General features: G+C 44.6%; 2 protein-coding genes and 1 pseudogene across 2 annotated transcripts in view; 2 read left to right on the top strand and 1 right to left on the bottom strand.

Moving 5' to 3' along the window:
- The first annotated feature begins 2,340 nt into the window (after positions 1 to 2,340).
- On the top strand, positions 2,341 to 5,664 carry FNDC4 (fibronectin type III domain containing 4). The gene is made up of 7 exons (XM_055399912.2): positions 2,341 to 2,713; positions 2,899 to 3,043; positions 3,130 to 3,245; positions 3,491 to 3,695; positions 4,175 to 4,264; positions 4,590 to 4,714; positions 4,874 to 5,664. Exons 2-7 carry the CDS (start codon positions 2,923 to 2,925, stop codon positions 4,907 to 4,909), a joined length of 693 nt encoding a protein of 230 aa, XP_055255887.1. The 5' UTR covers positions 2,341 to 2,713; positions 2,899 to 2,922; the 3' UTR covers positions 4,910 to 5,664.
- Positions 5,665 to 7,088: 1,424 nt separating this feature from the next.
- IFT172 (intraflagellar transport 172) overlaps positions 7,089 to 27,997 on the top strand; it is a 38,631-nt gene continuing 17,722 nt past the window's right edge. Inside the window, exons 1-17 of the mRNA XM_088841259.1 lie at positions 7,089 to 7,269; positions 10,548 to 10,691; positions 10,910 to 11,022; positions 11,451 to 11,490; positions 11,795 to 11,860; positions 12,074 to 12,153; positions 12,373 to 12,460; positions 13,464 to 13,678; positions 14,569 to 14,692; positions 15,108 to 15,203; positions 16,095 to 16,256; positions 16,616 to 16,669; positions 16,895 to 16,998; positions 17,174 to 17,259; positions 23,596 to 23,708; positions 24,563 to 24,730; positions 27,655 to 27,791. Of these exons, the coding sequence (XP_088697385.1) occupies positions 7,231 to 7,269; positions 10,548 to 10,691; positions 10,910 to 11,022; positions 11,451 to 11,490; positions 11,795 to 11,860; positions 12,074 to 12,153; positions 12,373 to 12,460; positions 13,464 to 13,678; positions 14,569 to 14,692; positions 15,108 to 15,203; positions 16,095 to 16,256; positions 16,616 to 16,669; positions 16,895 to 16,998; positions 17,174 to 17,259; positions 23,596 to 23,708; positions 24,563 to 24,730; positions 27,655 to 27,791 (1,829 nt within the window). The 5' untranslated portion in view covers positions 7,089 to 7,230. The remainder of the gene's footprint in view (positions 7,270 to 10,547; positions 10,692 to 10,909; positions 11,023 to 11,450; positions 11,491 to 11,794; positions 11,861 to 12,073; positions 12,154 to 12,372; positions 12,461 to 13,463; positions 13,679 to 14,568; positions 14,693 to 15,107; positions 15,204 to 16,094; positions 16,257 to 16,615; positions 16,670 to 16,894; positions 16,999 to 17,173; positions 17,260 to 23,595; positions 23,709 to 24,562; positions 24,731 to 27,654; positions 27,792 to 27,997) is intronic.
- On the bottom strand, positions 19,464 to 20,359 carry LOC148776118 (small ribosomal subunit protein eS25 pseudogene; annotated as a pseudogene).

Genomic DNA, 27,997 nt, shown 5'->3' with positions numbered 1-27,997 from the left:
GGGAGGGATAAATTAGGAGTTTGGGATTAACAGACACACACTACTGTATATAAAATAGAAAAATAATAAAGACCTACTATATAGCACAGGGAACTATATTCAATATCTTTTGATAACCTATAAAGGAATATATATTAACGTGACACACACAGTGAAGTTGCTCAGTCGTGTCTGACTCTCTGTGACACCATGGACTGTAGCCTGTCAGGCTCCTCTCTCCATGGAATTTTCCAGGCAAGAATACTGGAGTGGGTTGCTGTTTCCTTCTCCTGGCAACCCACTGCAGTACTCTTGCTTGGGACAATTCCATGGAGAGAGGAGCCTGACAGGCTACAGTCCATGGGATCACAGAGAGACAGACACGACTTGACTGAGTGACTGAGCACACTGGCTCATATACATATATATATATATGAATCACTTTGTTGTACACCTGAAACTAACACATTGTAAGTCAACTATAATTCATTTTAAAAAAAAGATGATGATTTTATTATATGTCAAGGCTGTATATTGTCACCCTGCTTATTTAACTTATATGCAGAGTACATCATGTGAAATGCTGGGCTGGATGAAGCACAAGCTAGAATCAAGATTGCTGGGAGAAATATCAATAACCTCAGATATGCAGACAATACCACCCTCATGGCAGAAAGCGAAGCACTAAAGAGCCTCTTGATGAAAGTGAAAGAGGAGAGTGAAAAAGTTGGCTTAAAACTCAGCATTCAGAAAACTAAGATCATGGCATCTGGCCCCATCACTTCATGGCAAATAGTTGGAGAAACAATGGAAACAGTTACAGACTTTATTTTTAGGGGCTCCAAAATCACTGCAGATGGTGACTGTAGCTATGAAATCAAGAAACGCTTGCTCCATGAAAGAAAAGCTATGACCAACCTAGACAGCAAATTAAAAAGCTTAGACATTACTTTGCCAGCAAAGGTCCACCCAGTCAAAGCTATGGATTTTCCAGTAGTCATGTATGGATGTGAGAGTTGGACTATAAAGAAAGCTGAGCACCAAAGAACTGATGCTTTTGAACTGTGGTGTTGGAGAAGACTCTTGAGGGTCCCTTGGACTGCAAGGAGATCCAACCAGTCCATCCTAAAGAAAATCAGTCCTGAATATTCATTGAAAAACTGATGCTGAAGCTGAAACTCCAATACTTTGGCCACCAGATACAAAGAACTGACTCATTGGAAAAGACCCTGATGCTGGGAAAGATTGAAGGCTGCGGAGAAGGGGATTACAGAGGATGAGATGTGTGGATGGTATCACCAACTAGATGGACATGAGTTTCAGCAAGTTCCAGGAGTTGGTGATGGAAAGGGAAGCCTGGCGTGCTGCAGTCCATGGGGTCGAAAAGAGTAGGATACAACTCACCTATTGAACTGAACTGATAATTCAATTTTAAAAAAAGGTGATATTGACACGCTCATTTTTCAGATGATGAAACTGAAGCTCAGAGAAGTTAAGTTAGTTGCTAAAGATTACACAGCAGAGAGAACTGGGACTCACACCCAGGTTCTCACTTCAGGTCTCATGCTCAACCAAAGCACGAAATAACTTAAGGATTTACATGATTATTGAATAAATGAAGTAACTAACAAACTGGTGCAAATTAAGAATAATCTCTCTTCATACAGTGTTGTGAGATTTTTAAAGATCGTTCCCCAATATTGTGTCGTTTGATCCTCACAGCAGCCCTGTGAGGTTTTGCATGCCCTGATTTACAGGTGGGAAACCTGAAACTTAGATTAACCTATTGGCCTAAGGCCACACAGTAAGTCGCAGAGCTGAGACAGATCGTTGCTCTTTAAATTTCCCCTATAAACCCAGAACCCTTAATAATCGCTGTATCTCCAGCTATTAACATGTCAGACACATAGAGAAAACTCTATAAATATTTGCCTAATAAGTGGAAGAATGAATGAGAGAAGAAAGAGAATAAATATCAGATCATGAATGGGGAAGAGACTTAAAAGCTGACGCAGTCTACAAGTAGGAGATTGTCAAAATAATTATTATCTCCATGACTGTCCCCTCGCGCACCGGAGGTGGAATTTCTCTTCCCAACTTGGCTAATTCCATCTGGGGAGGAGGGGCCTCTCAGATCCCGAGACCCTCGCACCTGAGCCTCTCCGGACGTTCCTTCCCCCCACCCCCCTGCGGGGGCTCAGCAGACGGGAGCCGGGATCAGGAGGGATGGGGGGCCCTGGAGGCCGCCAATGAGAGGGTCGTGGGAGGAGCCCCGAAAGAACCGGGTTGGGGGGGCGGTGATGACGGCGGCGAGAACCCCAGCGGGGCGGGGCGGGCCCGCACGTCCCGGCCCGGCTGCGGCTGAGCGACTGAGGCCAGCTCTGCAGAAGACGGCGGCTGGCGCGCCGGGACGGTCACATCGCGCTGCAGGGGCCGGCGGGAGCAGCCGCACTGCCTCGCGCCCCGGGGACCCAGGCCAGCCGCCAGGCCGCGCGGGCACCGCCCCCTGCTCCCGGACAGACTGCGCGGCCGGTCCGAGCTCTGGGGGCTCCGGGGCCCCGCGGCCCGCACCCGCTACGCCTCCGCTCTCTGCCCGCAGCTCGGTCCCGCGCTGCCCGCCTGGCCGGGCCCGCGCCGGGATGGGGTAGGGACAGCACCACGGAGTCGGCGATGGGCCGCCCTCTGGGCACCGAGCAGCCCCCCGAGGCCTGACCCACCGCGAGGACCGGCGGAGGTGGGTGTGGGCAGAGCAGAGGCGCGAACTGAGGGCGCCGGGGTGCTGGTGGGGTGGACAAGGCAAGGGGAAAGCGGGGTTCTGGGGCTGCTGTGGGGTGTGGGGAGCAGGGAGAGCGGCTGCCCGCTTGTGCTTAGTGGCAAGTCCTTGACCCCCGCCCCCCCCACAACTCCTGCCACCTCCAGGAGCCCCGCCTGGATGTCAAACGGATGCCCGGGTGCCTCCCAGCGGACTCGGTGGGGACCATGGCTTCGCTAATGCCCCTCTCCCCATATCTAAGCCCCACGGTCCTCCTGCTGGTCAGTTGTGACCTGGGCTTTGTGCGAGCAGGTGAGTAAAAAGGGAGCAGGTGAGGAGTCACCAGAGCTAGTCTGGGGGTGGACCCTGGTAACCTGTTCACACACTGGCGCCCGCAGACCGGCCTCCGTCTCCTGTGAATGTGACAGTCACTCACCTCAGAGCCAACTCGGCCACTGTGTCCTGGGACGTCCCAGAAGGCAACATCGTCATTGGCTACTCCATTTCCCAGCAAGTATGAATCACCCTTCTGCTGCCCCAACCTGTGTCCTTGGATCTCTGAACATTCCCTCTGGTCGCCACCCCCCACCCCCCATCAGCTCCCCTCCCTGCCCTGGGAGACAGGTAGCTGGGGTTCCCTGGCTCAAGCTACCCTTTCCACCCCAGTCCTCCGGAGTGCTTGGGTGTTCAAGAAACCCGGGCTAAGCCTTGTGGCGTGGGACCAGGGTGAGGCTGTCCTCTCTCATCATCTCCCTGCAGCGACAGAATGGCCCTGGGCAACGTGTGATCCGAGAGGTGAACACCACGACTCGGGCCTGTGCTCTCTGGGGCCTGGCTGAAGACAGTGACTACACAGTGCAGGTCAGGAGCATCGGCCTCCGGGGAGAAAGCCCCCCAGGGCCACGGGTGCACTTCCGAACTCTCAAGGGGTCTGACCGGCTACCCTCCAACAGCTCAAACCCAGGTGAGAGTCTCGATTATCCCTCACTCCCTAAAGCTTTGGATTCTCTGACTGTTTACCTGGTCTTTGGTCTCCTGTTTACTTCTGCAAAGCAAGCAGCAGTCTAGCTTAGATGAATAGAAGGATGATATAATTCATTGTACTGCCAGGAAAGGAAGGAAAGCAGGTTGGCAGGAGACTGAGTATAGACAGACTGGTAAGGAATTGTTTGGGGGGAAGGGCTTTAAAGCTTCCTTTTACCCAGCCTCAGTTCATAGCAGCTGCAGCCTGCATGAGCGAGCACCTGACCTGCAGCCCTCCTGCTGTTTGGTCTCTAACCACCTGTCCACCAACAGCTTCCCAGAGAGGGGGCTACCAGCAACAGTGCTGCGACAGGTCTACACTGGCTCTAGTCCCTAGCATCTCCATCCTGAACTGTCTGCACAGGCATAGCTCTCTAGTTGCTCCCCAGAACCAGGGGTCTGTCTTCTTTTCCTTCTCAGGTGACATCACAGTGGAGGGTCTGGATGGAGAGCGACCACTGCAGACGGGGGAGGTGGTCATCATTGTGGTGGTGTTGCTCATGTGGGCTGGTGAGTAAGCAGCTGGACAGGGGACCGTGGATTGAGTGGGGCTGAGTGAAGGTGGGAGTTGGTGAAGGTTGTCGGGAGAAAACAGAGTGAGAACAACGGTGTGGGAGATGTTCAGCTGCAGGAGATAAGCAGGAAAAGTTTGAAGAAAGGGAGAGGAGGCTGTTGGGAGCCCAAAGAGGATGATGAAGAATGTAATGTGCATGGGAAACAGGAATTCAAAGATTTTCTTCTTTGATTTTCTAGAAACAGCGGGTATCTCACTGCCCTTCAGGGCTATGAGTGGGGAGGTCAAGATTAAGGCTCAGATTGTATGATTGTGTTTCAGCTGTAATCGGGCTATTCTGCCGTCAGTATGACATCATCAAGGACAATGACTCCAACAACAACCCCAAGGAGAAGGGGAAGGGACCGGAGCAGAGTCCTCAGGGAAGGCCAGTGGGGACAAGACAGGTGATGTGCTGCCAGTGAGGGCGGGAAGGGGAGGGGTGTGTCCAGAAGTGTCGAGGGAAAGGGAGAAGGGTCACAGGGGGGCAAGAGAAGAGGGAGAATGGAAATTTGGGAAACTATCACTTTCCTGAAATTAGAGACTCAGGCCATCTTCTTTCACAGAAAAAGTCACCATCCATCAATACTATTGACATATGAGTGAAGAAGCAGAACCAGAAGACGGATGCACTAATAATCTGGGGCTGGGGCTGGGGTCAGGGAGAGCCCAAGATGGTGATCTGCCCAAGACTGAAGGATCCCACAGTCTCCCAGATGGTAATGGCACTCCCACAATCTCAGGCCTGGTATCCATCCTCTTTCCACTGTGAGCAGAGCCAGAAGGTAGGTCTGTTAGGCTCTGAGCCCCTGGACTTGGGGAGTGGATATCAGATGGGACATATCCTTCCACCCCCCAGGTCCAGAGGAGAGTCACTTGTTCAACGCTATTCCATTAGGTCCCAAATGGGGCCCCCATTTCACCTGCATCAGGACCCTTGGCATCCCCAGCTACCCCCACTTCTTGCCTCCGGGTCTCAGAGAGCAGTATTTCTGTGGGTACTCCTCCTCCCCCAGAAAATAAAAGGAACTGCCTGGATCTGGAGGCAGACGCTGCACTGCACTACTCCAACGTCTTCCACGGAGCCTCAGGTGCTCCCCCTCTCACAGGCAGCCCCTCCAGCTGCTGGTGGTCTCACCCCTTGGACATTTTTCCAATAAAGGTTCTTGGACAAACTGCAGCTGACTGTATGCGATACTGTCTAGTATGCTGAAGACACTTCACTGCCTCTCCCCTGACCACAAGGGCCTCTCACACCGCCACTACCAACTTGACAGGAGCAGACTCTTATCTGAAAATGTTTGCTTTGATTCTTCAGTCTAGAATGGGTGGAGAGGGGCCAGAAAGGGGCACAGAAAACTAGGGCCCTTGATTCTTTTGCTTTGTTGGGTAAGAAGGAGGAGCAGGGGGAAAAAATGGAGGATATAAATTCTTTGTACACCAGTGGAAAATAAAGTTATGTTACATGAGAGGGCCAGGAGCCTTTTTATCTTCACTGCCCACATTAGCAGCCCAACTCTTCATCATTTATTCCACTGACTTCATCAACCCTGAGCTAGTAATCAGTAAAGGACTGAACAGGATTTTGGAACAAATGATAGATTAATGGATCCCCAGGGGGGCCAAGTGTTCCTCTCCTGTGCATTTCTGTGCCTATTCTTCCCTGTCCTTGCTTTCCCTTTTCTCTGTCTGTATGTCTCTCTGTTCATTCAGTCAAAGCCAATAATAATTATAAAGAATAAATGAGTTTATATTTACTCTCTGCCATTATATCCAGAGGAACATTCTAGAAATAAAACTGGGGTTGGAACTTTCCTGTCAAAAGAATTATAATTTGGGCTCTGGGGGCTACTTGTTTCCTGTGAAAATAGGGACTGTCCTCCACTTTTTCCCAAGTTCCAAGGGGAGGTTAGTGCCAGTGAAAGAAATACCTGTTGACATCTGTAACCACTAAGGGGGAAAGACTTCAGAACCCAGAATCTCTCTGGACAGCACAAGCTACACTGTCTGGAAGGTAACAGTCTTTGTGTGATCAGTCAAGGTATGACCCTCCCAGCGGAAACTTATGAATAACTTCCCTTTTCTGCATCTTGATCACTCTACTTTGTTATAAGAAATTACATCAATAACTCTGAAAGGGACCCCAATCCAAAGTCAAGAAGTATCTGGATACATCATTTCTGGGGATGAGAGTGTGACACGATATATAGTAGCATGGCACGGAGATAGGGAGCTAGACACTGAGAAGGAATCCAAACGTACCAGCTCTGGCTTGAATCCCAGTTCGTCCTTAACCCGCTGCGTTAGGTTAGACAAGTGAGCCCTCTAATCTTGAGTCTCCTGTTATGTAAAGTGGGACTAATAATGCTATCCCCGTCAAAAGGTGGCTTTGAGATTAAGTGAGACATGTACAGCACTTCGCACGGTACCTAGCAGACACATACTGAGTATTCATTATCAGCCTTGTGATCCTGTGCAAGTTATATAACCTATTTGGGTTCAATTCTGTCAACTGTAAAAGGCCTATAAGAGCAGCTGCCCTGCTTTCCTCCAGGGTTGTGAGGATTAAAAGAAAGCGCTCAGCCGCGTTTACGTACATCAAACACCGAGAGAGACTACGATTACGTAGGACCCCGGAGTTTGCGGAAGGCTTGTGGGCGTGGCTGGAGTTTGAGTTTGCATGCCGCGACGGGATTGGTCGAGGAGAGAATTCAGCAAACCCTTTCAGGGTCCCGCCCTAGATCTCAACGCGCCTGCGCGCGCTCTGTTTGCTAGGCTGCGAAACTGCGTGGTGACCTTGCGACGCGTGTCGCGCTCAGGTCGCTAGTGCGTCAGCGGCCGTCGCTGCGGCTGCGTGGCGGGTTGTCCAGGTAACCACGGGAGTTGTCGCTGTCTGTAGGCATCTGAGAGACAGGTGTTCGTCATGCAGTTGAAGCACCTGAGAACGCTGCTGAGCCCTCAGGTGAGGAGTCGCGTGCCTCTTCCCTTCCTCGCCCGGCTTAGTGTTCCACGAAAAGTGGGGGATTGAAGTTCAAAAACGGTGAGCGCCTACTGTGTGCAGAAGACCGAAGGCTTTAGCGGTGATACGGACTCTGCTCCGTCGATAGAGTGTGAAGTAGGCGAGATGGGCTGCTGAGCACCGTAGCTTTCATTTCATTTAACGGATTAGTTGTGTACCAGTTCCCATGCTGGGGCTCCAGGGGCTCCAGAACTTCCTCATTTGTTGCCTTTGCCTTCGAGAGGCTCGTACTAGAGGAAAGGCGCTTGTGTAAACAACTAACAATAATCTGCATCGCTTAAATGAGCGCTCTAGGTGCATGTCCCACCGAGGGGAGTGCAGGCGACCACACCGTTCGTTCTGATGGTGAAAATCTCAGATTCAGAAGAAGCTGGGTACTAGGGATGTAACTCTAGAACAACATGTTGAAGAAAGGCTGGGTTTTGGAGTTAGGAGACCAGAATTCAAGTCCTAGTGCACTTTAAATAAATGACCAGATACCCCTGACTTTAGCCTTTCTCGCACAGGCTCTTTAAGCACTCATCCAAACTTATACATTTGGAAAATGGGAATAATATTAATCGCAGCTTTAGGGGATTAGGGGAAAGAGTTAAAGGCAGTAGTATACACAAGGGCTTCCCTGGTGGCTCAGAGGTTAAGGCATCAGGAGACCCGGGTTCGATCCCTGGGTCGGGAAGATCCCCTGGTTTAGGAAATGGCAACCCACTCCATTATTCTTGCCTGGAGAATCCTATGGATAGAGGAACCTGGTGGGCTACAGTCCACGGGGTCGCAAAGAGTCGGACACGACTGAGCGACTTCACTCACTCACTCACTCACTCAGTATACACAAGAGAACCTTGTAAACTAAAAAGCAGTGTGAAAACTGTTAGACAAGAGAGAACGATATTCAAAATTCAAAGGACAAAAAAAATTCAAAGGACAAAATAATACAAAGCAAGAATATCTGCCATTACTGAATGTTTAATGTGTACCAGGGCGGCATAAATAAAGAAGTTGGGGTTGTGGATTATAGAATCAGATACACTTGGATTTAAATCTTGATACTGCCACTTAAACTATGTTTGTAAACTTGAGCAAATTACTTAGACTTTCTGTGCTTCCATCTGGAAAAGATGCATAAGAGTAGCATCTACCTCAGTAATGAGATAAACTGGGATAAGTGCCTAATCTGTAGTGCTCATTAAAACTTATCCTCTTCTCTACCTCATTTAATCCTCACAACAGTCCTGTGAGGTACATATTGTAGAAAAAGGAGAATTGATTGATTGTGGGAATCAGGAAGGCTTCACAGAGCATGTGGCTTTAGGAAAATAGAAGGAAACTAGAACAAAGGAGAGGTGTACTCATTGCTTTGAATCTGTATTTTGAAAAGTCCTTTACCCTAATGGAATAATTGGAAATGAAATCTCCCTTCAATCTTTCAAAATAAGATGATGTCAGATGCAGGAAAGGACTGAGTGCCCAGTCTGGGGCAAAATGATGAAGGAAGATGGTCAGCAACAATTGATGAGGAGCCCTCAACACTCCTAACCTAATTTAGTCAAGAGTTGGAAAGGTTAAAGGTGGTGGGGTGACTATTTTCTGATTCTGGTTTGAGGATTTTGATGGAAAAAAGGCCCTTTTAACCTCTGACGTTGAAAGTGGGTAGGTTAGGAGTAAAAATTAACAATGTTTTAAACCAGGGCTCTACAGCCCAAGTAGTTAATCAAATGGAGAAGAAGCTAGATTTTTTTTTATTTCTAGGAGGGAAATCCTTAGTGCAGAACCTGCTGCATAGACCACCAGGGCTGGTGGTGGAAGGGACAGACATGGCAAGAATAATTCACCAGGAGTTGATCACTTCTAATTTGGGCCTCTGTGAAGTGAATTGTTAAGGGAAAAAACAACAATGACAGAAATAAAAATAAAAAACAAAGGCATTTTTTCAATCCTAAGTCTCAACAGTGATTATTTTACTTCCCATTCCAGAACTTTTACTCTCTCCCTTTCCTCCCAAATAAGTCCAAACTCAGCCTAGCTTCAAAGAACCTTCCTGAACTGGCCTCCATCTGTTTTTCCTGCCTTACCCCTTCTGTTCTGCTATTAACAATATAGTGTCAGCTAAATTAAATGACTGTTTATTCACCAGAACTTGTTACCGCTCATGCCATTTCTTCTACCTCAGAGAATTTCCCTCCTTAACTATATCCATTCTTCAAAGCTTACAGTTGATCTTTTTTTTTTTTTTCTGAACAACTTGTATAACTTTATTCATTTCCATAGATTTTAATTTCTTTTTTTTTTTTACGGTATCTTTGTGTTTTTTTTTTGGTAATTAATTTATTTTTTATTGGAGGCAAATTATTTTACAATATTATATTGGTTGGTTTTGCCATACATTGACATGAATTCGCCCCGGGTTTACATAAGTTCCCCCTCCTGAACCCCCCTCCCACCTCCCTCCTCCCTTTATCCTCCCTCTGGGTCATCCCCGCATGCTAGCCCCGAGCATCCTGTAACATGCATTGACCCTGAACTAGTGATTCGTTTCACATATGACAACATACGTGTTTCAATGCCATTCTCCCAAATCATCCCACCCTCACCCTCTCCCACAGAGTCCCAAAGACTGTTCTATACATCTGTGTCTCTTTTGCTGTCTCGAATACAGGGTTATCATTTGTATCTTTCTAAATTCCATATATATGCGTTAGTACTGTTGATCTTTTAAATGGAAAATTATCTCAGGCTTTTCCAAACTGTTGTAATGCTTTGTATATGCTGCCCTTATGGGACTTTTTCCATTTTTAGATCTTTGGGCAGGGACAACGTTTTGCTCTTTGTCTCTATCTCTCAGCCCTTGGCCACTTGCCTTTTTCAGTATGGTACTCAAAAACATTAATTGAATTAATGGCTAAAGACCAAAACTTAATCAGACCAGTTGCATTTATTTCAGTAGCAGAATGAGGGAATAAGAAGGCCACTGTAGGAACACACGGGTACTTACTTACTGTGTCACCTCCTAGTGCGTTTGCATTATGGTTTCTAGAAGCAGTTTGTTCTCACCATCCAGGGCTCTGAGGCCTCAGAGACCTGGATAGATCATGGGCATCTCTTTGTTTTAAGGACTGTGCTAGAAGGAAAATTGACCAAAGTCACACTAGAAGTAATGGAACTAGAAATGCTAATGGCATTCTCCGCCAGCATCTGGATTATTTTTGTCCCCTTTACCTCTGCAGGATGGAGCTGCAAAGGTCACCTGCATGGCATGGTCCCAGAACAATGCCAAATTTGCTGTCTGCACAGTGGACCGTGTGGTCTTACTGTATGATGAACATGGGGAGCGAAGAGATAAATTCTCCACCAAACCAGCTGACATGAAGGTGAAGAGAATACTCATGTATACCTTAATCTGTTAATGGGACCTTATAAACCTGGAAGGCTTCCTAGCCACATGCATAGGAAATGGCCCGCCCTTCCTTTTCTCAATACAAAGCCCCTCAAGCCCACTACCATCACACATGCACCTTTTCAGTATGCTCATTACTTCTTTTTTCTGTCCTTTTCTTTCTTTTTTAATTTTTTCTTTTTTGACTCTTAGTATGGCAGGAAGAGCTATATGGTGAAGGGCATGGCTTTTTCTCCTGATTCCACTAAGATTGCCATAGGACAAACTGACAACATCATCTATGTCTACAAGATTGGAGAAGACTGGTGAGGATAGAGATTGGGAGATGGGGTGTTCCAGAGAAGAAGGGAAATGCGGGAAGAAATGCCTCACTGGGAAGGGGGAATGGAGAGGATAAGGAGCCGAGCTGGGGCTTGGAAGGCAGGGGCCTTCTGGAGTCTGTTGCTGTTGTGGCCCTCCCTTTGCTTGCACTGTGTTTCCAGTGATCCCATCCCTGGAAGAATCAGTCTTAGATCACAAGGAGGCCCTCTGAGATCCTGGGGGGCCAGGAGTGATGTTCTGTTTTTATTGTTCTTCCAAAGCTACTATGGCTCCTTCTTATGCCTCCTCTGAGAGCTTCCGTGGAGTGACAGGCAACACTGGTGGGCCAAGGATGGTGTCTGCAACTCCTTCCCCTCCCCCAGCATCATTTGTGGATGTGGTTTTTAATATGCTTCTCTCCTTTATTTGGCAGGGGTGACAAGAAAGTCATTTGTAACAAGTTCATCCAGACGGTAATGTTCTAACCAGTCCCTGAGAGATTAGGAGGAACAAACGTATCAGTATATCTGCTTATAAATACAGCCAGAAGTTGACATTTGTTAATATGTGGCTCTGACTTTTCCTGTTGCGTGAATGGTGCTGCCTGGCTGCTTACCCCCTGTGCCTTCCTCCTTAGAGCCCAGTCATGTCCCCTCCTCTCCTTCCCTATGGGCGGTTGGGGTGGTGGCATGTGATAGGCTGTTCAGGATTAGATTATCTATCTGTGTGGTCATATACATAGACAGGCTTATCCTTTTCCTTCTTGCTTTCTTCTAGAGTGCTGTTACTTGCCTGCAGTGGCCAGCAGAATACATCATTGTCTTTGGACTGGCTGAAGGAAAGGTAGAGGAGGGAAGAGAAACACAGGAGAGGTTGTAGATGGGGATAATGGCTCTGGAAAGAGGTATATGGTTAATCTTCTCCCTGAGGGTCAGGTTATGTACTGGGGAGAGACCACACAGGGAACAGTTTTTGTGTTTTTATTTCTCGTTCCTTAGGTCCTGGATAAAGTTGAAAGTAGCCTAACCAGACTTGTGTCCACTCTCCCATTTTCAGGTTCGTTTAGCAAACACCAAAACTAACAAATCATCTACCATCTATGGGACAGATTCTTATGTGGTGTCCTTGACAACAAAGTGAGTAAGGAAGAATGGTATCCCAGGAGCTTGGAAATGGTAGGAAAAACTCTAGGGGAGTCTTGGCTTGGGGGACCATAGAGTGAACGATGGAGAGGGCTGGGAGCGGGAACCACAGGTAGAGTAGTGTCTAATGAGGAAGGGGACTTTCTTGGGGAGACAGGATGTTCTCACTGCTTCCTTTCTGTCTCTCCTTTCTTCCTTTTCCCCTTTTTTTAGTTACTCTGGGAAAGGGATTCTCTCTGGTCATGCAGATGGCACCATTGTTAGGTATTTCTTTGATGACGAAGGCTCAGGAGAGTCACAGGTATGAATAAAGGGTGCTCTGGGAGAGGGGAGAAGGAAATCCCAAGCACTGTCCTAGGGGAGGTTGGACATCTAAGGAATTTAGGTTATGGTGCTCAGGGAGAAGGCTGGAAGGGTGAGGCCTCAGGCAGAGACACCTGGATGTGGCCACAGAAGAGGATTTGTTTTCAGGAGGCCAGAGCTTAATAGTTATAGTAAAGGATGAATCAAGTGCAAGGGACCTTGAGGCAAAGGGAAATAAAGACTCTGAGATAAATGAAAATTGAAAATTATTCTCATTTATGTAAAATGTTTTACATATGTATATAAACTCAAAGAAAAAAAGGGTTGTTTATGCTTGAAAGGGAAAATATAGAGGAATAAAGGAAAGTTCATGTTTTAATCCTCTATTGTTTGAATCATTTACAATAAGAATTAATGGTATAATAATTAAATGTGCCCTTCCTAAAATAAAGGAGTCATATATTCCCTGTGGGCCTATACAGTGTTGGTTGATGTATAGGTCAGCTTCCTTTGGGGGCCTTATTAGGTGAGTATTGAAGATCTCCAAACAAGTATTTTGAGGTTTCCTTTTGAACATAAGGGCTTCCCTTGTGGCTTCTCTGGTAAAGAATCTGCCTGCAATGTGGGAGACCTGGGTTCAGTCACTGGGTTGGGAAGATCCCCTGGAGAAGGGGAAGGCTACCCACTCTGGTATTCTGGCCTGGAAAATTCCATGGACTATGTAGTTCATAGGGTCGTAAAGAGTCAGACATGACTGAGCGACTTTCACTTTGAACATAAAATTGATTAGTGCATATATATTAAAATGTCATAGAGGATGTGTGTGTGAGTATAATACAGATAATTTGTGAAGTCTTCAGATTAGGATGTGTTATGGCAGGAAAATGTTGGGGAAAAGATTTCCTCGAGTAGACTGATCCAAGGGAGTGTGTCAGATGCTAGGAATGAGAAACTTCTGAGGTGGTGTCCTCAGAGTGACGGAAATCCTCTTCTACTCTTAGGGAAAGTTGGTGAACCATCCGTGCCCACCCTATGCCTTGGCTTGGGCAACCAACAGCATTGTGGCTGCAGGCTGTGACCGGAGGATTGTGGCCTATGGAAAGGAAGGCCATGTGCTACAAACTTTTGATTACAGCCGTGACCCTCTGGAGCGGGAGTTCACCACAGCTGCAGCAAGTCCTGGGGGCCAGTCGGTTGTGCTGGGAAGCTATGACAGGTGGGTCCCTGTCCAGCTGTGGCTTCTGCCTACCTTCCCTGTGTACACTCTTCTTTAGCCCAGTTTTGCTTCCCAACCAGAGCAGAAGAATGGTTGAGCGTCAGAATCAAGTGATTCTCAAGTTTTAATTCATGTACATTTACTCCCACCATCCATCAGCATGCCAGCAGTTCCAAGATGCACCGTGCTCTGGTTGTGTGTCTCTGTCTCTCCCCAGGACTCCACAGCAGACTTCATCTCTACTTACTTTGTATTCCCGTTGCGCCTTTTCAGACTACTGGCTTTGTGTTTATCACACTATATTATCCTTTGGTGTTTGTATCTAACCGGCTAATTTGAAGAGCCCTTAAGAAGAGAGTCTCTATTATTTTTTTTTTTTTAAGTCTCCAGAACCTTGATTAGCATCTAGTGTATCACAGGTGCTCATCTGTTCGTGAATGAATGCATGAATGGTGGAGCGGAGCATAAACAGCTGGAGTCTGGGTCCCATCTCTTCCTGGAGTGCTTTTAACCGCAGCTTTGTCCGTGCTGTCTTTGTCCCTTTCAGTCTCATGTATGTCTCTTCCTTTCTTTCTTCTCTGACTCCTAGCAATTCTCTTTTCTTTTTCTGTATTTCTCTATACTAACAGCTCATTTTTCTAAATATCCACAATCTTTCTTTTTCACTCCTATCTCTCTTACTCTATTTTACTTTTGACTTGATTTTCCCAGTTTACTTCCCTCGAACATTTTTGTCCTCTCCTACTAGACACCCCACCCTCGCCACCTTGTCTGTTCTCTTTTATTTCCTCTGTTCTCTGATAGAGCAAAACTCATTTCCTTCCATTACAAGCCCATTTTCACTTTTTCTCAGCCTCCATCTCTTCTGAAAGCCACATACTTAATTTCAGACTTCGGGTGCTCAATTGGAGTCCTCGGAGAAACATCTGGGAAGAGGCAAAGCCCAAGGAGATTGCCAACTTATACACCATCACTGCCTTGGCCTGGAAGCGGGATGGCTCACGACTCTGTGCGGTATGCAACTAGTAACCCCTTTCTGCTTTGGTGACTTTCTTCAAATTAAGAAAAATCCCACCTATTCTGAAGCACTCTCCTAACACTGGAGAATCTCCTTTTCTCTTTTGATCACAGTCTAAAACTCCGATGTTCCAGGCAGGAAAGAGAAATCCATACTTTATTGGAGGTCACATGGTTAAGAGTTTTATAGGCAGGGCTAGTTTCTCGCTCATATCCCATCACTAACTATGTGATGCTCTTGAGTCCTGCAAGTGCCACCTCTTTTCTGCTGGTACTTCCAAAAACTACCAGCCCTTTCACTGCCAACTCTTCTGTAGATTCTAGAACCTAGGGTTTGAGAGTATCTCTAAATACCCTCTTCACACCTCTATACTGTGTGTATTACCCTTTATACGGCCACTTTCCCTTCCAGGGCACACTCTGTGGTGGAGTGGAGCAGTTTGACTGCTGCCTCCGAAGGAGCATTTACAAGAATAAGTTTGAATTGACGTATGTGGGACCTAGCCAGGTAAGCAGTTGATAGCCTACCACACTGAGGTCATGCCATGGCTCAGTCATCCTTGCAGTACTGCCCTGTGGTCTGGCCACAACAGAGACTCAAATTTAACCTCTGGCAGAGCTGTTCCGAGGAACAGAATGTGTCTGACAACTCTCCCACTGTAGTTCTTCCAGCTTATTGTAAGAGGAGGATTAAATAATCCTAGATTTAAGGGGTACAGAGATTGCTATTTACGTCTTCCTGGTTTAAAACTTGACTCCCTATAGGATGTCAACTGGGGAAGTTGACAAATAGGATTATAATTCTGAATTCCTTTGTTTTAGGGCCTCTGAACTCACTGTGTATGGTGTTGCAAGCTCATGCCTTAGTTCCTGAACCCAGTTTTATCTTTTCTCTATCTCGACCCGCCTTTCCTTCATTTATTATTCGTTGATTCCTTCAGTCTTTCAGTTTCTCCAGAAATATTTGTCCTTTCTTTATCTGTCAGCACTGTTAGGCGTTGAGAATTCAAAGATGGTTATCTGTAATACATTGTCCCTTAATCGAGAAGATCATTCTAGTGAAGGAGACACATGTATCAAAAAATAATATAGCACACATGGTAAAGTTATAAAAGTTTGCACAGAGAGAGAGCTACAGGAACATAGGGTGAGTGATTAGTTTAACCCAGTGGAACTTTCAGAATCATTTGTATTATAAGCATCAAAAGAGATAATAGATGAAAGCGTTTTATAAATAGTAAAAGCATTAGAAATATGAGATGTCCTTTTTACCAAGAATATCCCAGGCCAGGCAAGGAAACAAGATGTGCTTTTGGTTAGCAGTGTGGCGGTAGGCAAAGGGCACAGCCCATTCTCCCCACTTTCGGACTGGGGGAGCTGAGACTCATGTCCTACCAAGGTGATTGTGAAGAACCTCTCATCGGGGACCCGAGTGGTACTCAAGTCACACTATGGCTACGAGGTGGAAGAAGTGAAAATCCTGGGAAAGGAACGCTACCTGGTAGCCCATACGTCAGACACACTGCTGCTGGGGGACCTGAACACAAATCGCCTTAGTGAGGTAGGAACCAAACATGGAGAGGTGGGGAATGGGGCATCATGAGGTGCTGCCCAGGTGAGCCAGGGTCCCTGGGGAAGGTCTCCATGGGATGCTCTAACATTCCTGTGTTGGGGACCTGGTTTCAGGGAGTGAGACCCAGGAGGTTTAGAATCCTGGAATATGAATCACCGCTGTTGGACTTTTTTTTTTAACACCTTCTCCCAGAAGCACAGGGACCAAGGCAGACTCTGACATAGCGTCTCTCTTGTGCAGTGTCAAACCTCTCCAGGTCGATCTCTCTGTGTCCCACCCTGTTGTTCTTGCAGCATTGCCTCGGGTGGTTATCCACAGCTTCCTTATGTCTTCTTCCCCCTTAACAGGTTGCTTGGCAGGGATCTGGTGGCAATGAGAAGTATTTCTTTGAAAATGAAAATGTGAGTAGAGCTTGATTCACCATAAACCTCCTTCTAGCTTCTGTGTCATAGGATGGCAAGTGGCAAGGGGTTGAGGAAACAGCAGATAAAATGGGAGGGTGAAATAGAGGAACAGAGTAAAGAGAAAAGTGGGCTTTGCTGTAAACTCACAATGTACCTCCCTCGACTGTTTGTCTCTTTCTTCATGCAATCTTTCTGCCATATAACAATCCCATTCATCCCCAGGTGTGCATGATCTTCAATGCTGGAGAGCTCACCCTGGTGGAATATGGGAGTAATGATACCCTGGGTTCTGTGCGTACTGAATTCATGAACCCCCATCTCATCAGGTAACCCCACCTAGTTCTCTAAATTTTTGAAACCCAAAAGAATTCCTTTTTGACTTCTAACTCCTGTATCCTCGACTTAATCTAAAACCTTCATCCCATGTCTTGTTTCAGAGCTCTTGTTAAACATCCTAGCTACCTAAGCCCATTTTGCCTTACCTGACCTTTCATATTTCAGTGTCCGTATTAATGAGAGGCGTCAGCGAGGAATGGAGGATAATAAGAAATTGGCTTATCTTGTTGATATCAAGACTATTGCTATAGGTGAGTAAGACTCCCTCATAATTGTAATAACAAAATTGATGTTTATAAAGCACTTCCATATCACAGGATTGTGTGCAGTGGAGAATCCAAAACTCTGAGAGACAGCAGGTAAATGTGTGTCTTCCTTCTTACAGTGGATATGTGAAATGTTTGAATTCACGTGTGTATCTGTGTCTAGAAATCTAGATATAGATACCTTGATGTGTATAGGTCTGCCCATATAATTATTCATGTTCTCTAGGCATTTATCTTAGGGCTGGAAAATTGTGAATTGTAGAGAAGAACCATTAGAAAATTTAGGAATTTTCCCGTATAGACTTCATAAGATCACAGATTCTTAGAACTGGTAAGTCCCCTCAGGAAGGCGGGCACTATACTTTCTGTATAGTTTGTCATTAATAAGTAGTGATGACAAATTTTATGTACATGTCACAAGTGTTCACATTTATAAATTGTACTTTATACATTAATAGTTTTGTATCATGAAATGTTTCAAACATAGGGAAAAAGTATAACAAATAGCATGATAGTCTCTAAAAAGCTCATTCAGTTCAGTTCAGTCGCTCAGTCGTGTCCGACTCTCCGCGACCCCATGAATCACAGCACGCCAGGCCTCCCTGTCCATCACCAACTCCCGGAGTACACTCAAACTCATGTCCACAGAGTCGGTGATGCCATCCAGCCATCTCATTCTCCGTCGTCCCCTTCTCCTCCCGCCCCCAACCTTTCCCAGCATCAGAGTCTTTTCCAGTGAGTCAACTCGTCTCATGAGGTGGCCAAAGTATTGGAGTTTCAGCTTTAGCATCAGTCCCTCCAATGAACATCCAGGATTGATCTCTTTTAGAATGGACTGGTTGGATCTCCTTGCAGTATAAGGGACTCTCAAGAGTCTTCTCCAACACCACAGTTCAAAAGCATCGATTCTTCGGCGATCAGCTTTCTTCACAGTCCAACTCTCACATCCATACATGACCACGGGAAAAACCATTGCCTTGACTAGACGGACCTTGGTCGGCAAAGTAATGTCTCTGCTTTTTAATATACTATCAAGGTTGGTCATAACTTTCCTTCCAAGGAGCAAGCGTCTTTTAATTTCATGGCTGCAATCAGCATCTGCAGTGATTTTGGAGCCCAAAAAAACAAAGTCTGACACTGTTTCCACTGTTTTTCCATCTATTTCCCATGAAGTGATGGGACCAGATGCCATGATCTTTGTTTTCTGAATGTTGAGCTTCAAGCCAACCTTTTCACTCTCCTCTTTCACTTTCATCAAGAGGCTTTTGAGTTCCTCTTCACTTTCTGCCATAAGGGTAGTGTCATCTGCATATCTGAGGTTATTGATATTTCTCCCAGCAATCATTAGAAAATACCATAGCCAGGTAGTGTAGTTGTTAACAGCAGAGCTCTGGAGTCAAACCTCCCCACTTCTCTACTTACTACCTGTGTGATCTTCAGGTAACTTACTTATCCTTTCTGTATCTCAAATTCCTCATCTACAGAGTGGGGATAAAAATAGCACATAATTCATATGAAAAGCACTTAGACTAGTGCCTGGTATATGATAAGTGCTTAATAAATGTTAGCTATTCATAATAATAACATTATTATTACTTGTATACCCATAATAATATCTCTATTATGAATAGCTAACATTTGTGACATACTTATTATATACCAAGCAGTAGTCTAAGTGCTTTTCTTATTATTATTACTTGTACACCCATGGGCTTCCCTGATGGCTGAGTGGGTGAAGAATCTGCCTGCAGTGCAGGAGCCATAGGAGACAGGGTTCAATCCCTATGTTGGGAAGATTCCCTGGAGAAGGAAATGGCAACCCACTCTAGTATTCTTGCCTGGAAACTCCCATGGACAGAGGAGCCTGACAGGCTACAGTCCATGGGGTAGCAGAAGGGTCAGATATGACTTAGTGACAGGCAAGAGCTCTATACTCCTACCAAATTCTGTCAAATCCTTAACGTTCCATTATATTTTCTTTGGTTTTGGTTCTTTTATCTCTTCTTTTATTGGTGGACATTTAAGTTGTTGGTTTTTCCCTGATGCAGTATTTTAGTTCTCTAAGGTTTACACCCAGCATGGAATTGCTGAATCGTAAAAGAGGTGCATCCTCAATTTCACTAAATATTTCCAAATTGCTCTGTGAAGAGGTTGTACCAATTTACAGTCCCACCAGCAGTTACAGTTCCACATCCTCTCCAATGCCTGAAATTGCCTGACTTCGTAATTGGCTCAATCTGATGTATTCAATATATGAAAATATTTTTCATTGTATTAATTTTTTGTTCATTTGTTTGTTGGCATTTTGGATTTCTTCTTCTGTTAATTGCCAGTTTATATCCATTGCCTCTTTTTAAAATTAGATTGTCTTTTCCTTGTTTGGGCTTCCCTTGTGGCTCAGCTGGTAAAGAATCCACCTGAAATGCGGGAGACCTGGGTTCGATCACTGGGTTGGGAAGATCCCCTGGAGAAGGGAAAGGCTACCCACTCTAGTGTGCTGGCCTGGATAATTCCATGGACTGTATAGTCCATGGGGTTGCAAAGAGTCGGACATGACTGAGTGACTTTCACTTACTTTCCTGGTTACTTGAAGGAGTTCTGTGTGTGTACAGGTATAGACTTTGATGGTTATTTGCATTGCAGTTATTATTTTTTTTTCAATTTAATAAAGTTTTATTTTTCAAAATATACATCTGGTGGGACCTGTTCATGCATCTTCACCAGCAGCTGGGGCATCTCCACCCTTGGTGTTTCTGGTGTAAATCACTTGAGCTCTGTGCTTTGAAACCAATTTAATAAGTCCTTTACTAAGGAGTTCCTGAAGGGCTGCTCTGGCCAGGGAACCACGAATCTTCAGTCTCTCAGAGACGACAGCTGGAGTTATAAGCTTATAGTTGGAAACTTCTTTACAGAGTTTGTCATATGTTGCTTTGTCAAACAAGACTAGGTTATTGAGCTTGTCCCGAACTTTGCCTTTGGACCACTTCTTCTTTTTGGCCTTGTCCCCAGATTTGTTCACTGGATCCTTGTCTTTCTTGGCCGACTTTCCAGCATCTTTCTTTTTCTTGTCATCCTTGGGTGGCATAGCGAAGCCCGGAGAGAAGCTGCGACCACTGCTGCCTTGCTAAGATGTCGGACACAAAGCTGCATTACAGTTATTTTGTCTCAACCTTTGGCTTGTATTTTCTCTCCTTGTCAGCATCTTTTAGTGTTTAGACATTTTTAAGTTTAATGTAATTCATTTCATCACTTTTTAAAAACTGAAGTATAGTTGATTTACAGTGTTGTGTTATCACTTTTTAATAAATAGTTTGTGGGTTTTGAGGTCTTATTTAGGAAATCCCTTTCTACTCCCTCCTGTATTTTGGCACTTAAAATTTTTGCCTTTTACCTGAAATTTATTTTTGTGCATAATATAAGTAGGAATCTAATTTTATTTTTCCGTATATGTAACCGTTTATTGAAAAGCCATTCTTCACCTAATAATATATTATGTCATCTCTCATAAATCAAATTTCCATATACATATGGGTCTGTCCTTAAGATATTTTTACATTTCAAGAATTTTATATTTCATACGAGGTTTCTGAGCTCAGAAATATAAGTATAATGCAAATAATAACACAGTCCACTGGCCTAAGTTCTAATAGCAATAGTGAGCCATATGACTTTGGACAAGTCACCTCACTCTGTAGGTCTCATCTTCAGTGTACATTGACAGAGTTTATCTCTTAACTTTTCTGGGTCACCAACCCCTTTGAGTATCTAATTAAAAGCATAAATCCTTTCCCAGAAAAATATCTACACACATAATTTTGTATGTAATTTCAGGGTGCTCATAGAAATAGGGTCCCCACAGCTTCAGCATTTTCTAATTGTACTTATAATTGAGGTGTTAAAACATGGATTTACTATTTTGCTTTTGAATTAAAGAAAAATTCATTTTTAAGTTGGTCTTCCCAGTTGTGGATATCAGCTGGCATTTGATCTTTAGCTTAAGCATATATAACAAAAGCAGGCACATTGCTCATTGATAATGTATAAGATAATTGACAATGTACTGCTGCTGCTAAGTCGCTTCAGTCATGTCCAACTCTGTGCAACCCCATAGAAGGCAGCCAACCAGGCTCCCCAATCCCTGGGATTCTCCAGGCAAGAACACTGGAGTGGGTTGCAATTGCCTTCTCCGGAATTGACAATGTATCAGTTCAGTTCAGTCGCTCAGTCGTGTCCGACTCTTTGTGACCCCATGAACCGCAGCACACCAGGCCTCCCTGTCCATCACCAACCCCTGGAGTCCACCCAAACCCATGTCCATTGAGTTGGTGATGCCACCCAACCATCTTATCCTCTGTCATCCCCTTCTCCTCCTGCCCTCAATCTTTCCCAGCATCATGGTCTTTTCAAATGAGTCAGCTCTTTGCATCAGGTGGCCAAAGTATTGGACTTTCAGCTTCAAATCAGTCCTTCCAATGAACACCCAGGACTGATCTCCTTTAGGATGGACTGGTTGGATCTCCTTGCAGTCCAAGGGACTCTCAAAAGTCTTCTCCTACACCACAGTTCAAAAGCATCAATTCTTCAGTGAAAGCTTTCTTTATAGTCCAACTGTCACATCCATACATGATCACTGGAAAAACCGTAGCCTTGACTGGATGGACCTTTGTTGACAAAGTAATGTCTGCTTTTTCATATGCTATCTAGGTTGGTCATAACTTTCCTTCCAAGGAGTAAGCGTCTTTTAATTTCATGGCTGCAGTCACCATCTGCAGTGATTTTGGAGCCCAGAAAAATAAAGTCAGCCACTGTTTCCACTGTTTCCCCATCTATTTGCCATGAAATGATGGGACCAGATGTCATGATTTTAGTTTTATGAATGTTGTTTTAAGCCAACTTTTTCACTGTCCTCTTCCAATTTCATCAAGAGGCTCTTTAGTTCTTCTTCACTTTCGGCCTTAAGGGTGGTATCATCTGCGTACCTGAGGTTATTGATATTTCTCCCAGCAATCTTATCTTGATTCCAGCTTGTGCTTCCTCCAGCCCAGCGTTTCTCATGATGTACTCTGCATATAAGTTAAATAAGCAGGGTGACAATATACAGCCTTGACGTACTCCTTTTCCTATTTGGAACCAGTCTGTTGTTCCATGTCCAGTTCTAACTGTTGCTTCCTGACCTGCATACAGGTTTCTCAAGAGGCAGGTCAGGTGGTCTGGTAGTCCCATCTCTTTCAGAATTTTCCACAGTTTATTGTGATCCACACAGTCAAAGGTTTTGGCATGATCAATAAAGCAGAAATGATGCTGTGAAAGCGCTGCACTCAATATGCCAGCAAATTTGGAAAACTCAGCAGTGGCCACAAGACTGGAAAAGGTCAGTTTTCATTCCAATCTCAAAGAAAGGCAATGCCAAAGAATGCTCAAACTACTGCAGAATTGCACTCTTCTCACACGCTAGTAAAGTGATGCTTAAAATTCTCCAAGCCAGGCTTCAGCAATATGTGAACTGTGAACTTCCACATGTTCAAGCTGGTTTGAGAAAAGGCAAAGGAACCAGAGATCAAATTGCCATCATCCGCTGGATCATTGAAAAAGCAAGAGAGTTCCAGAAAACATCTATTTCTGCTTTATTGATTATGCCAAAGCCTTTGACTGTGTGGGTCACAATGTATAAGATAGTATATAAGAGCTGTGAATGGGCTTTGTTCAGGAGACTCCCTGAAAGCATCCTAGCCAACCTTGAGTGGTCTGTTCTAAGCATGATTGTTTCTTAATGTTGTCTACAAAATTCAGACCCAACTAATATTTATCCTCTTCACTTACCCACCTAACTTTAGCCAGAGGTTCCTCCTATTATGTCTGTGCACCTTCAGCACTGATGGACCCTCTGTGTTTTTATGTCGTCTGTACACTCAGGTGTACAGGTAACTCCTTGGAGGACCTGTGATCACTGAGGTCATTTCATTCATCAGCTTTCTCTCATTGGTATGCTTGCTGTAACTGGGGCTTATCATGAGTAACAGAAGCCATAGTTCTGACCTGCTATGAGACAAGTCCCAGAGGCCCAGAGAGGAATCAGATTTCTTGGTGGGTCTGGATCTTCTAACTTAACTGTGGAGTTAAATGAAATCTCTGTAAATTTAGAAGAAACACAGCATCTGAAACAACTTAGCAAAATTATATTATACTGATCATTTGTGCTCCTGAGTGACGTGCTCTAGGCTAATACAACATTCTTAAAACCAAACTTTCATAAGCCACCTCATGCTTGGGACGTGATTATGTGGACTCTCCCTTTTTCACCCTGTTTCCTTTACTCTCTAGTGGACCTGATTGGCGGCTACAACATTGGCACCATCAGCCATGAGAGCCGTGTGGATTGGCTGGAACTTAATGAGACTGGGCACAAGCTTCTCTTCAGGGACCGGAAACTTCGTGTGAGAAGGCTTACTAAGGCCTTAACCACTGACTGGTCCATAAAGGATGTGGTACTAGCTGCCACCAGGGACGGTGGGAGGCAGAACGGGACAAGATTTCTTGGGGCTGTGCCATAAGCATAGTGAACAGCACAGAAGGATCAACATTTTTTACATCTAATATCACCACCCATCCCATTTTACCCTGAGAGATTGTATCACGCAGGCACCAAAGTCACGAGGGGAATTTGGGAGTTGGTGTGTCTCTTACTATTCACAAATCTGTGACTTCATGAACCATCCTCACCCCTGCAGTCCTATTCCTCAACGCCCAGCTGACCTTCCCACACCTACTGTTCCAGCGCTCTTCGGCCACACTTACCTGACAGCGCTGACACTGACTTGAGGACAGTGTCCCCAGCCCTTTATTGATTCTGATCTCAGTGTGGTATCACCAATGAGTTCGACCTCAGGGACTGCCTGGTGATTTTTCATTTCATTTTCACTATGATGTAAAAGCCACATCACATATTTTCAGGCCATTTAATTTGTCTCATGACCTTATTTTTGTAATCCAGACCGATAACCCGATAACTCTGGCCCAGAGTTATTCTAGGAATGAAAGTCTGACCTTCACCTAACTTAAATTCCTAGGGTGTAGCCCTTTGCTCTTTTGGTCATCTCTTATTTGGCCAGTGTCAGAATATACCAACTGAGCATGAACTTGAAGGGTTTATGGTTGAAGTTCAGTAAGCTTTGAAATTCAGCATGTACCTGACTAGTGGGCTAGCTCACCATATTTCCCCATTAGGAAATGGTCCAGATGGGAAGACACCCACATCTTTTCTTAATTGTGTATCTACTTCCTCCTCCAGTTGCATCTATATGATATTGAAAGCTGCTCTAAGACGATGATCCTCAACTTCTGCTCCTACGTGCAGTGGGTCCCAGGAAGTGATGTGCTGGTGGCTCAGAACCGAAACAACTTGTGTGTGTGGTACAACATTGAGGCACCTGAGAGGGTCACCACGTCCTCTATCAGGGTATGTCAACATCAGGGCACCTCACACGTAGTGTCAAGCTGATTAATCGGAACCCAAGGAAACTCTAAAGGCTGCTTGGCTTCTCTGCCTGCCACCCATAACCTCTCTGATGGAGTTGGCAGGTGACACTTAGACTGCTTCCCACAGTGGTCTGGGCCCCAGAACCATCCTTGTTCAAATTCCTGACATTAGACCCTCAGAGTACTGGTCCCTATTGTAGTGGGAATTCACCAAGTCAAACTGTGGAGTTCCCTTAGCCTGGAAGATCCCCAATTGAGGAGGAGTTCCATATCACACCTCCTTATGTGCTGTTTCTCTGTTACAAGCCATTCGGAATTCTGTTTTTTTAAGACTGCTGATCACACTCTGTCCTACCCCATGACAACATCACACACACAGTAATATCCCAAATCTGGGAGGAGCCTAGGAAACAGAAAAGAGGCCCCTGTGCTAGGCTAGGATGACTGCCACAGGTGTATGTAGAGCACTTGATGCTTTCTTTTTATTCTTATCTCAGTCTCTTTTTTTCCCTTCCTTTTTTGCTTCATTTTAGACTGATTAAGGTTGGATTGGGGGAGTGGGGAGCTTGTGCTTTTCTAAATACCTTTTTTTTGGTTTGAAGATTATATATCCTGTTTCTATAGTAATTACCCTTAAAAGTTCACTATGTATTTAAATTAGCAAAGCCTGAAGTTAAGCAGCATCCACCCACCCTCCACTGCACTGCAGACAAGGATCATAAAAGGCTTCAACTTTGATTGCCTCCCCTTTGCCATTGTTGTTTAGTGTTGCTGTTATTTTCAATGTTTATTTTATTTACTTATTTGGCTGCGCCAGGTCTTGGTTGTGGCATCTTTTGGTTGCAGCATGTGAACTATTAATTATGGCATGTGGGATCTAGTTCCCTGACCGGGGATCAAACCCAGGCACTCTGCACTGGGAGTGTGGAGTCTTAGCCACTGGACCACCAGGGAAGACCTTGTTGTCTAGTATTCTGTTCCTTTCTGTCATCCCCAAAGCTAGACATTATTGTTTTACACAGACAGAATTTGTTTAGATTTACCATTATAGTGCCAGTTTCCCCATTCACCTTTTCCTTGTTGATCTTCCCTCGGGAGTTATTTTTCTTCCTCTTCTTGAAGAGTAACATTTAGAAGATTCTTTAAAGTCTTTTGATGATAAAATGATCAGGTTTTGATTATCTGAAATTATCTTTACTTAGAGCTTTGCCTTTGAAAGATACTTGGACTCACTACCCAATTCTAGATTGACAGTTAATGTTCCTTAACCTTTTGCAAATGTTGTCCCATTGATTGACTTCTTTTGTTCTGGCAGGTTTACTAATAGCCCTTTCTGTATAGGGAGTCTGTCTTTTCTCTCTGGTTGCTTTTAAAATCTTTCTTTTTTAACCTTTTTTTTTTTTTTGATGTGTTAAAATTTCACTACAATATGTCTGGATATAAATTTCTTTTTATTTACCTTGCTTGGTGTATATTGTGCTTCCTGTATTTGTAAGTACACATATTTACATCAGTCTTGGAAATTTCTCAACCATAATCTCCTTAAACATTGCTGCTTCTCTCATATTCTCTAGTTTCTCCATCAAAACTCTAATTCGGCATATGTTAGATTTCTTGTCCTGTCTTCTGTGCTTTTCTAACCTCTCTTTCATGCTAAATTTTTTTTTAGCTCCATGCTAAATTCTGGATAATTAAAAAAAAAAAAAACTTTTTACTTTATATTGGATTACAGCTGATGAACCATGTTGTGATTGTTTCAGGTGTATAGCAAAGCCATACAAATATAAACATCCATTCTCCCCCAAACTCCCCTCCCATTCTGGATAATTTCTTAAGATATATCTTTCAGTTCATCAATTCACTTTCATCATTGTCTAATCTACTATTTAAACCATCTATATTGTATTGTTTTTCCACTTCAAAAATTAAAGGCTTTACTTGGTTCTTTCTCCAACCTGCCTATTTTTTGATAGTCTCTTGTTCCTGACTTAATATTTCATCTTTTGGGTCTCTAATGTTTCACACATAATTATTTTATATTCCATAACTGTCTTTTTTCCTATTATTTTTTATATCCTAGATCCATGGAGGTCTGAAACTGTTGTCTGTGGTTATTGTTTACTCCCTGCTAGTGGTTTGTTAAGTGGTATTTTGGTAGTTATTAATTGTGAGCTCATGTTACATTGAATGTCATCTTTTGGAATCCTGAGGGCCTTAGTTGGACGTGCTTTCCTCCAGGGATGATCTGTATTTGCTTATGCAGGAATCAGGCATGTTAATGATCTATATACTCCTTCGATTTCCTTTACTGAATCGAGGATCCACGTTTAATGAGAAATCCTCAGATTTGGCCTCCCCATTCTGCTGAAGGACCCAAAGTTTACTCTCCTAATACTATGTTTGCCTTAGGGCAACTATAGTTTTCCCATTTGCTCACCTTCCATTTTTTCCTGCTCTTTTTTTTGTTTGTTTGTTTTTAACTTACTTTTTCTTTTGTGGAGGGGAAGGGTGGGAGAGGGAGCAGGAAGCTTTCCTAGTGATTTCTTCAGTTGAACTCAGCAATACATTAAAAAGGATGTTCCAGGTTCAAGTTGAATTTTAGCTGGAGAATCTTTACGAATACCGAGTCATGGTACTGCTGGCAGCAGAAGTGGATACCACACTTTGTCAACTTATCCCTAGCCACTGGTGCTATCATAGCTATGGTGTACTTTAACCTAAGGATATTACCATAGATGGGGAATTTTTATCTGCCTGAGAGAAGTGTCAGAAAAACAGAGAGTACAGTCATTCCCTCAGGGTGTGAGCAGTAGGGTTGGATGAAGGTGGGTCTTTTCTTCAGTTGAGCCTGTGTCAACACTCACCTGGAATTCCGGTGGGGTTGGGGGGATTGAATTTTTACAGGGTGATGTTGTAGGTCTGGAGCGAGGTGGGGGAAAGACAGAGGTGATGGTGACTGAAGGTGTGACTACAGTTGCCTACACGCTGGATGAGGGCCTTATTGAGTTTGGAACAGCCATTGATGACGGCAACTACACCCGGTGAGACACGAGGCTGATAACCAGCATGGTGGTGGGAAAGTCTGGGTCTGAGGACCTGCCTGAGGTGGGTAGTAAAACCAGCCATGTTTGAAAAGGACCTGGTGGTCCTGGGAGGAGATTAGACAAAAAGGGCAAATAATTGCCTCCCCCATCCTCTTCCTGCCCCATCAACAATATTCCTTAGTGTCTTCCTGACCTTGGATTCA

The sequence above is a fragment of the Moschus berezovskii genome, chromosome 11, assembly GCF_049115385.1.
Source record: "Moschus berezovskii isolate FMDL1 chromosome 11, NW_MosBer_1.0, whole genome shotgun sequence".
Classification (NCBI taxonomy): domain Eukaryota; kingdom Metazoa; phylum Chordata; class Mammalia; order Artiodactyla; family Moschidae; genus Moschus; species Moschus berezovskii.
Note: the sequence above shows the minus strand (reverse complement) of the source record. Positions and strands in the feature narration are given on the sequence as shown.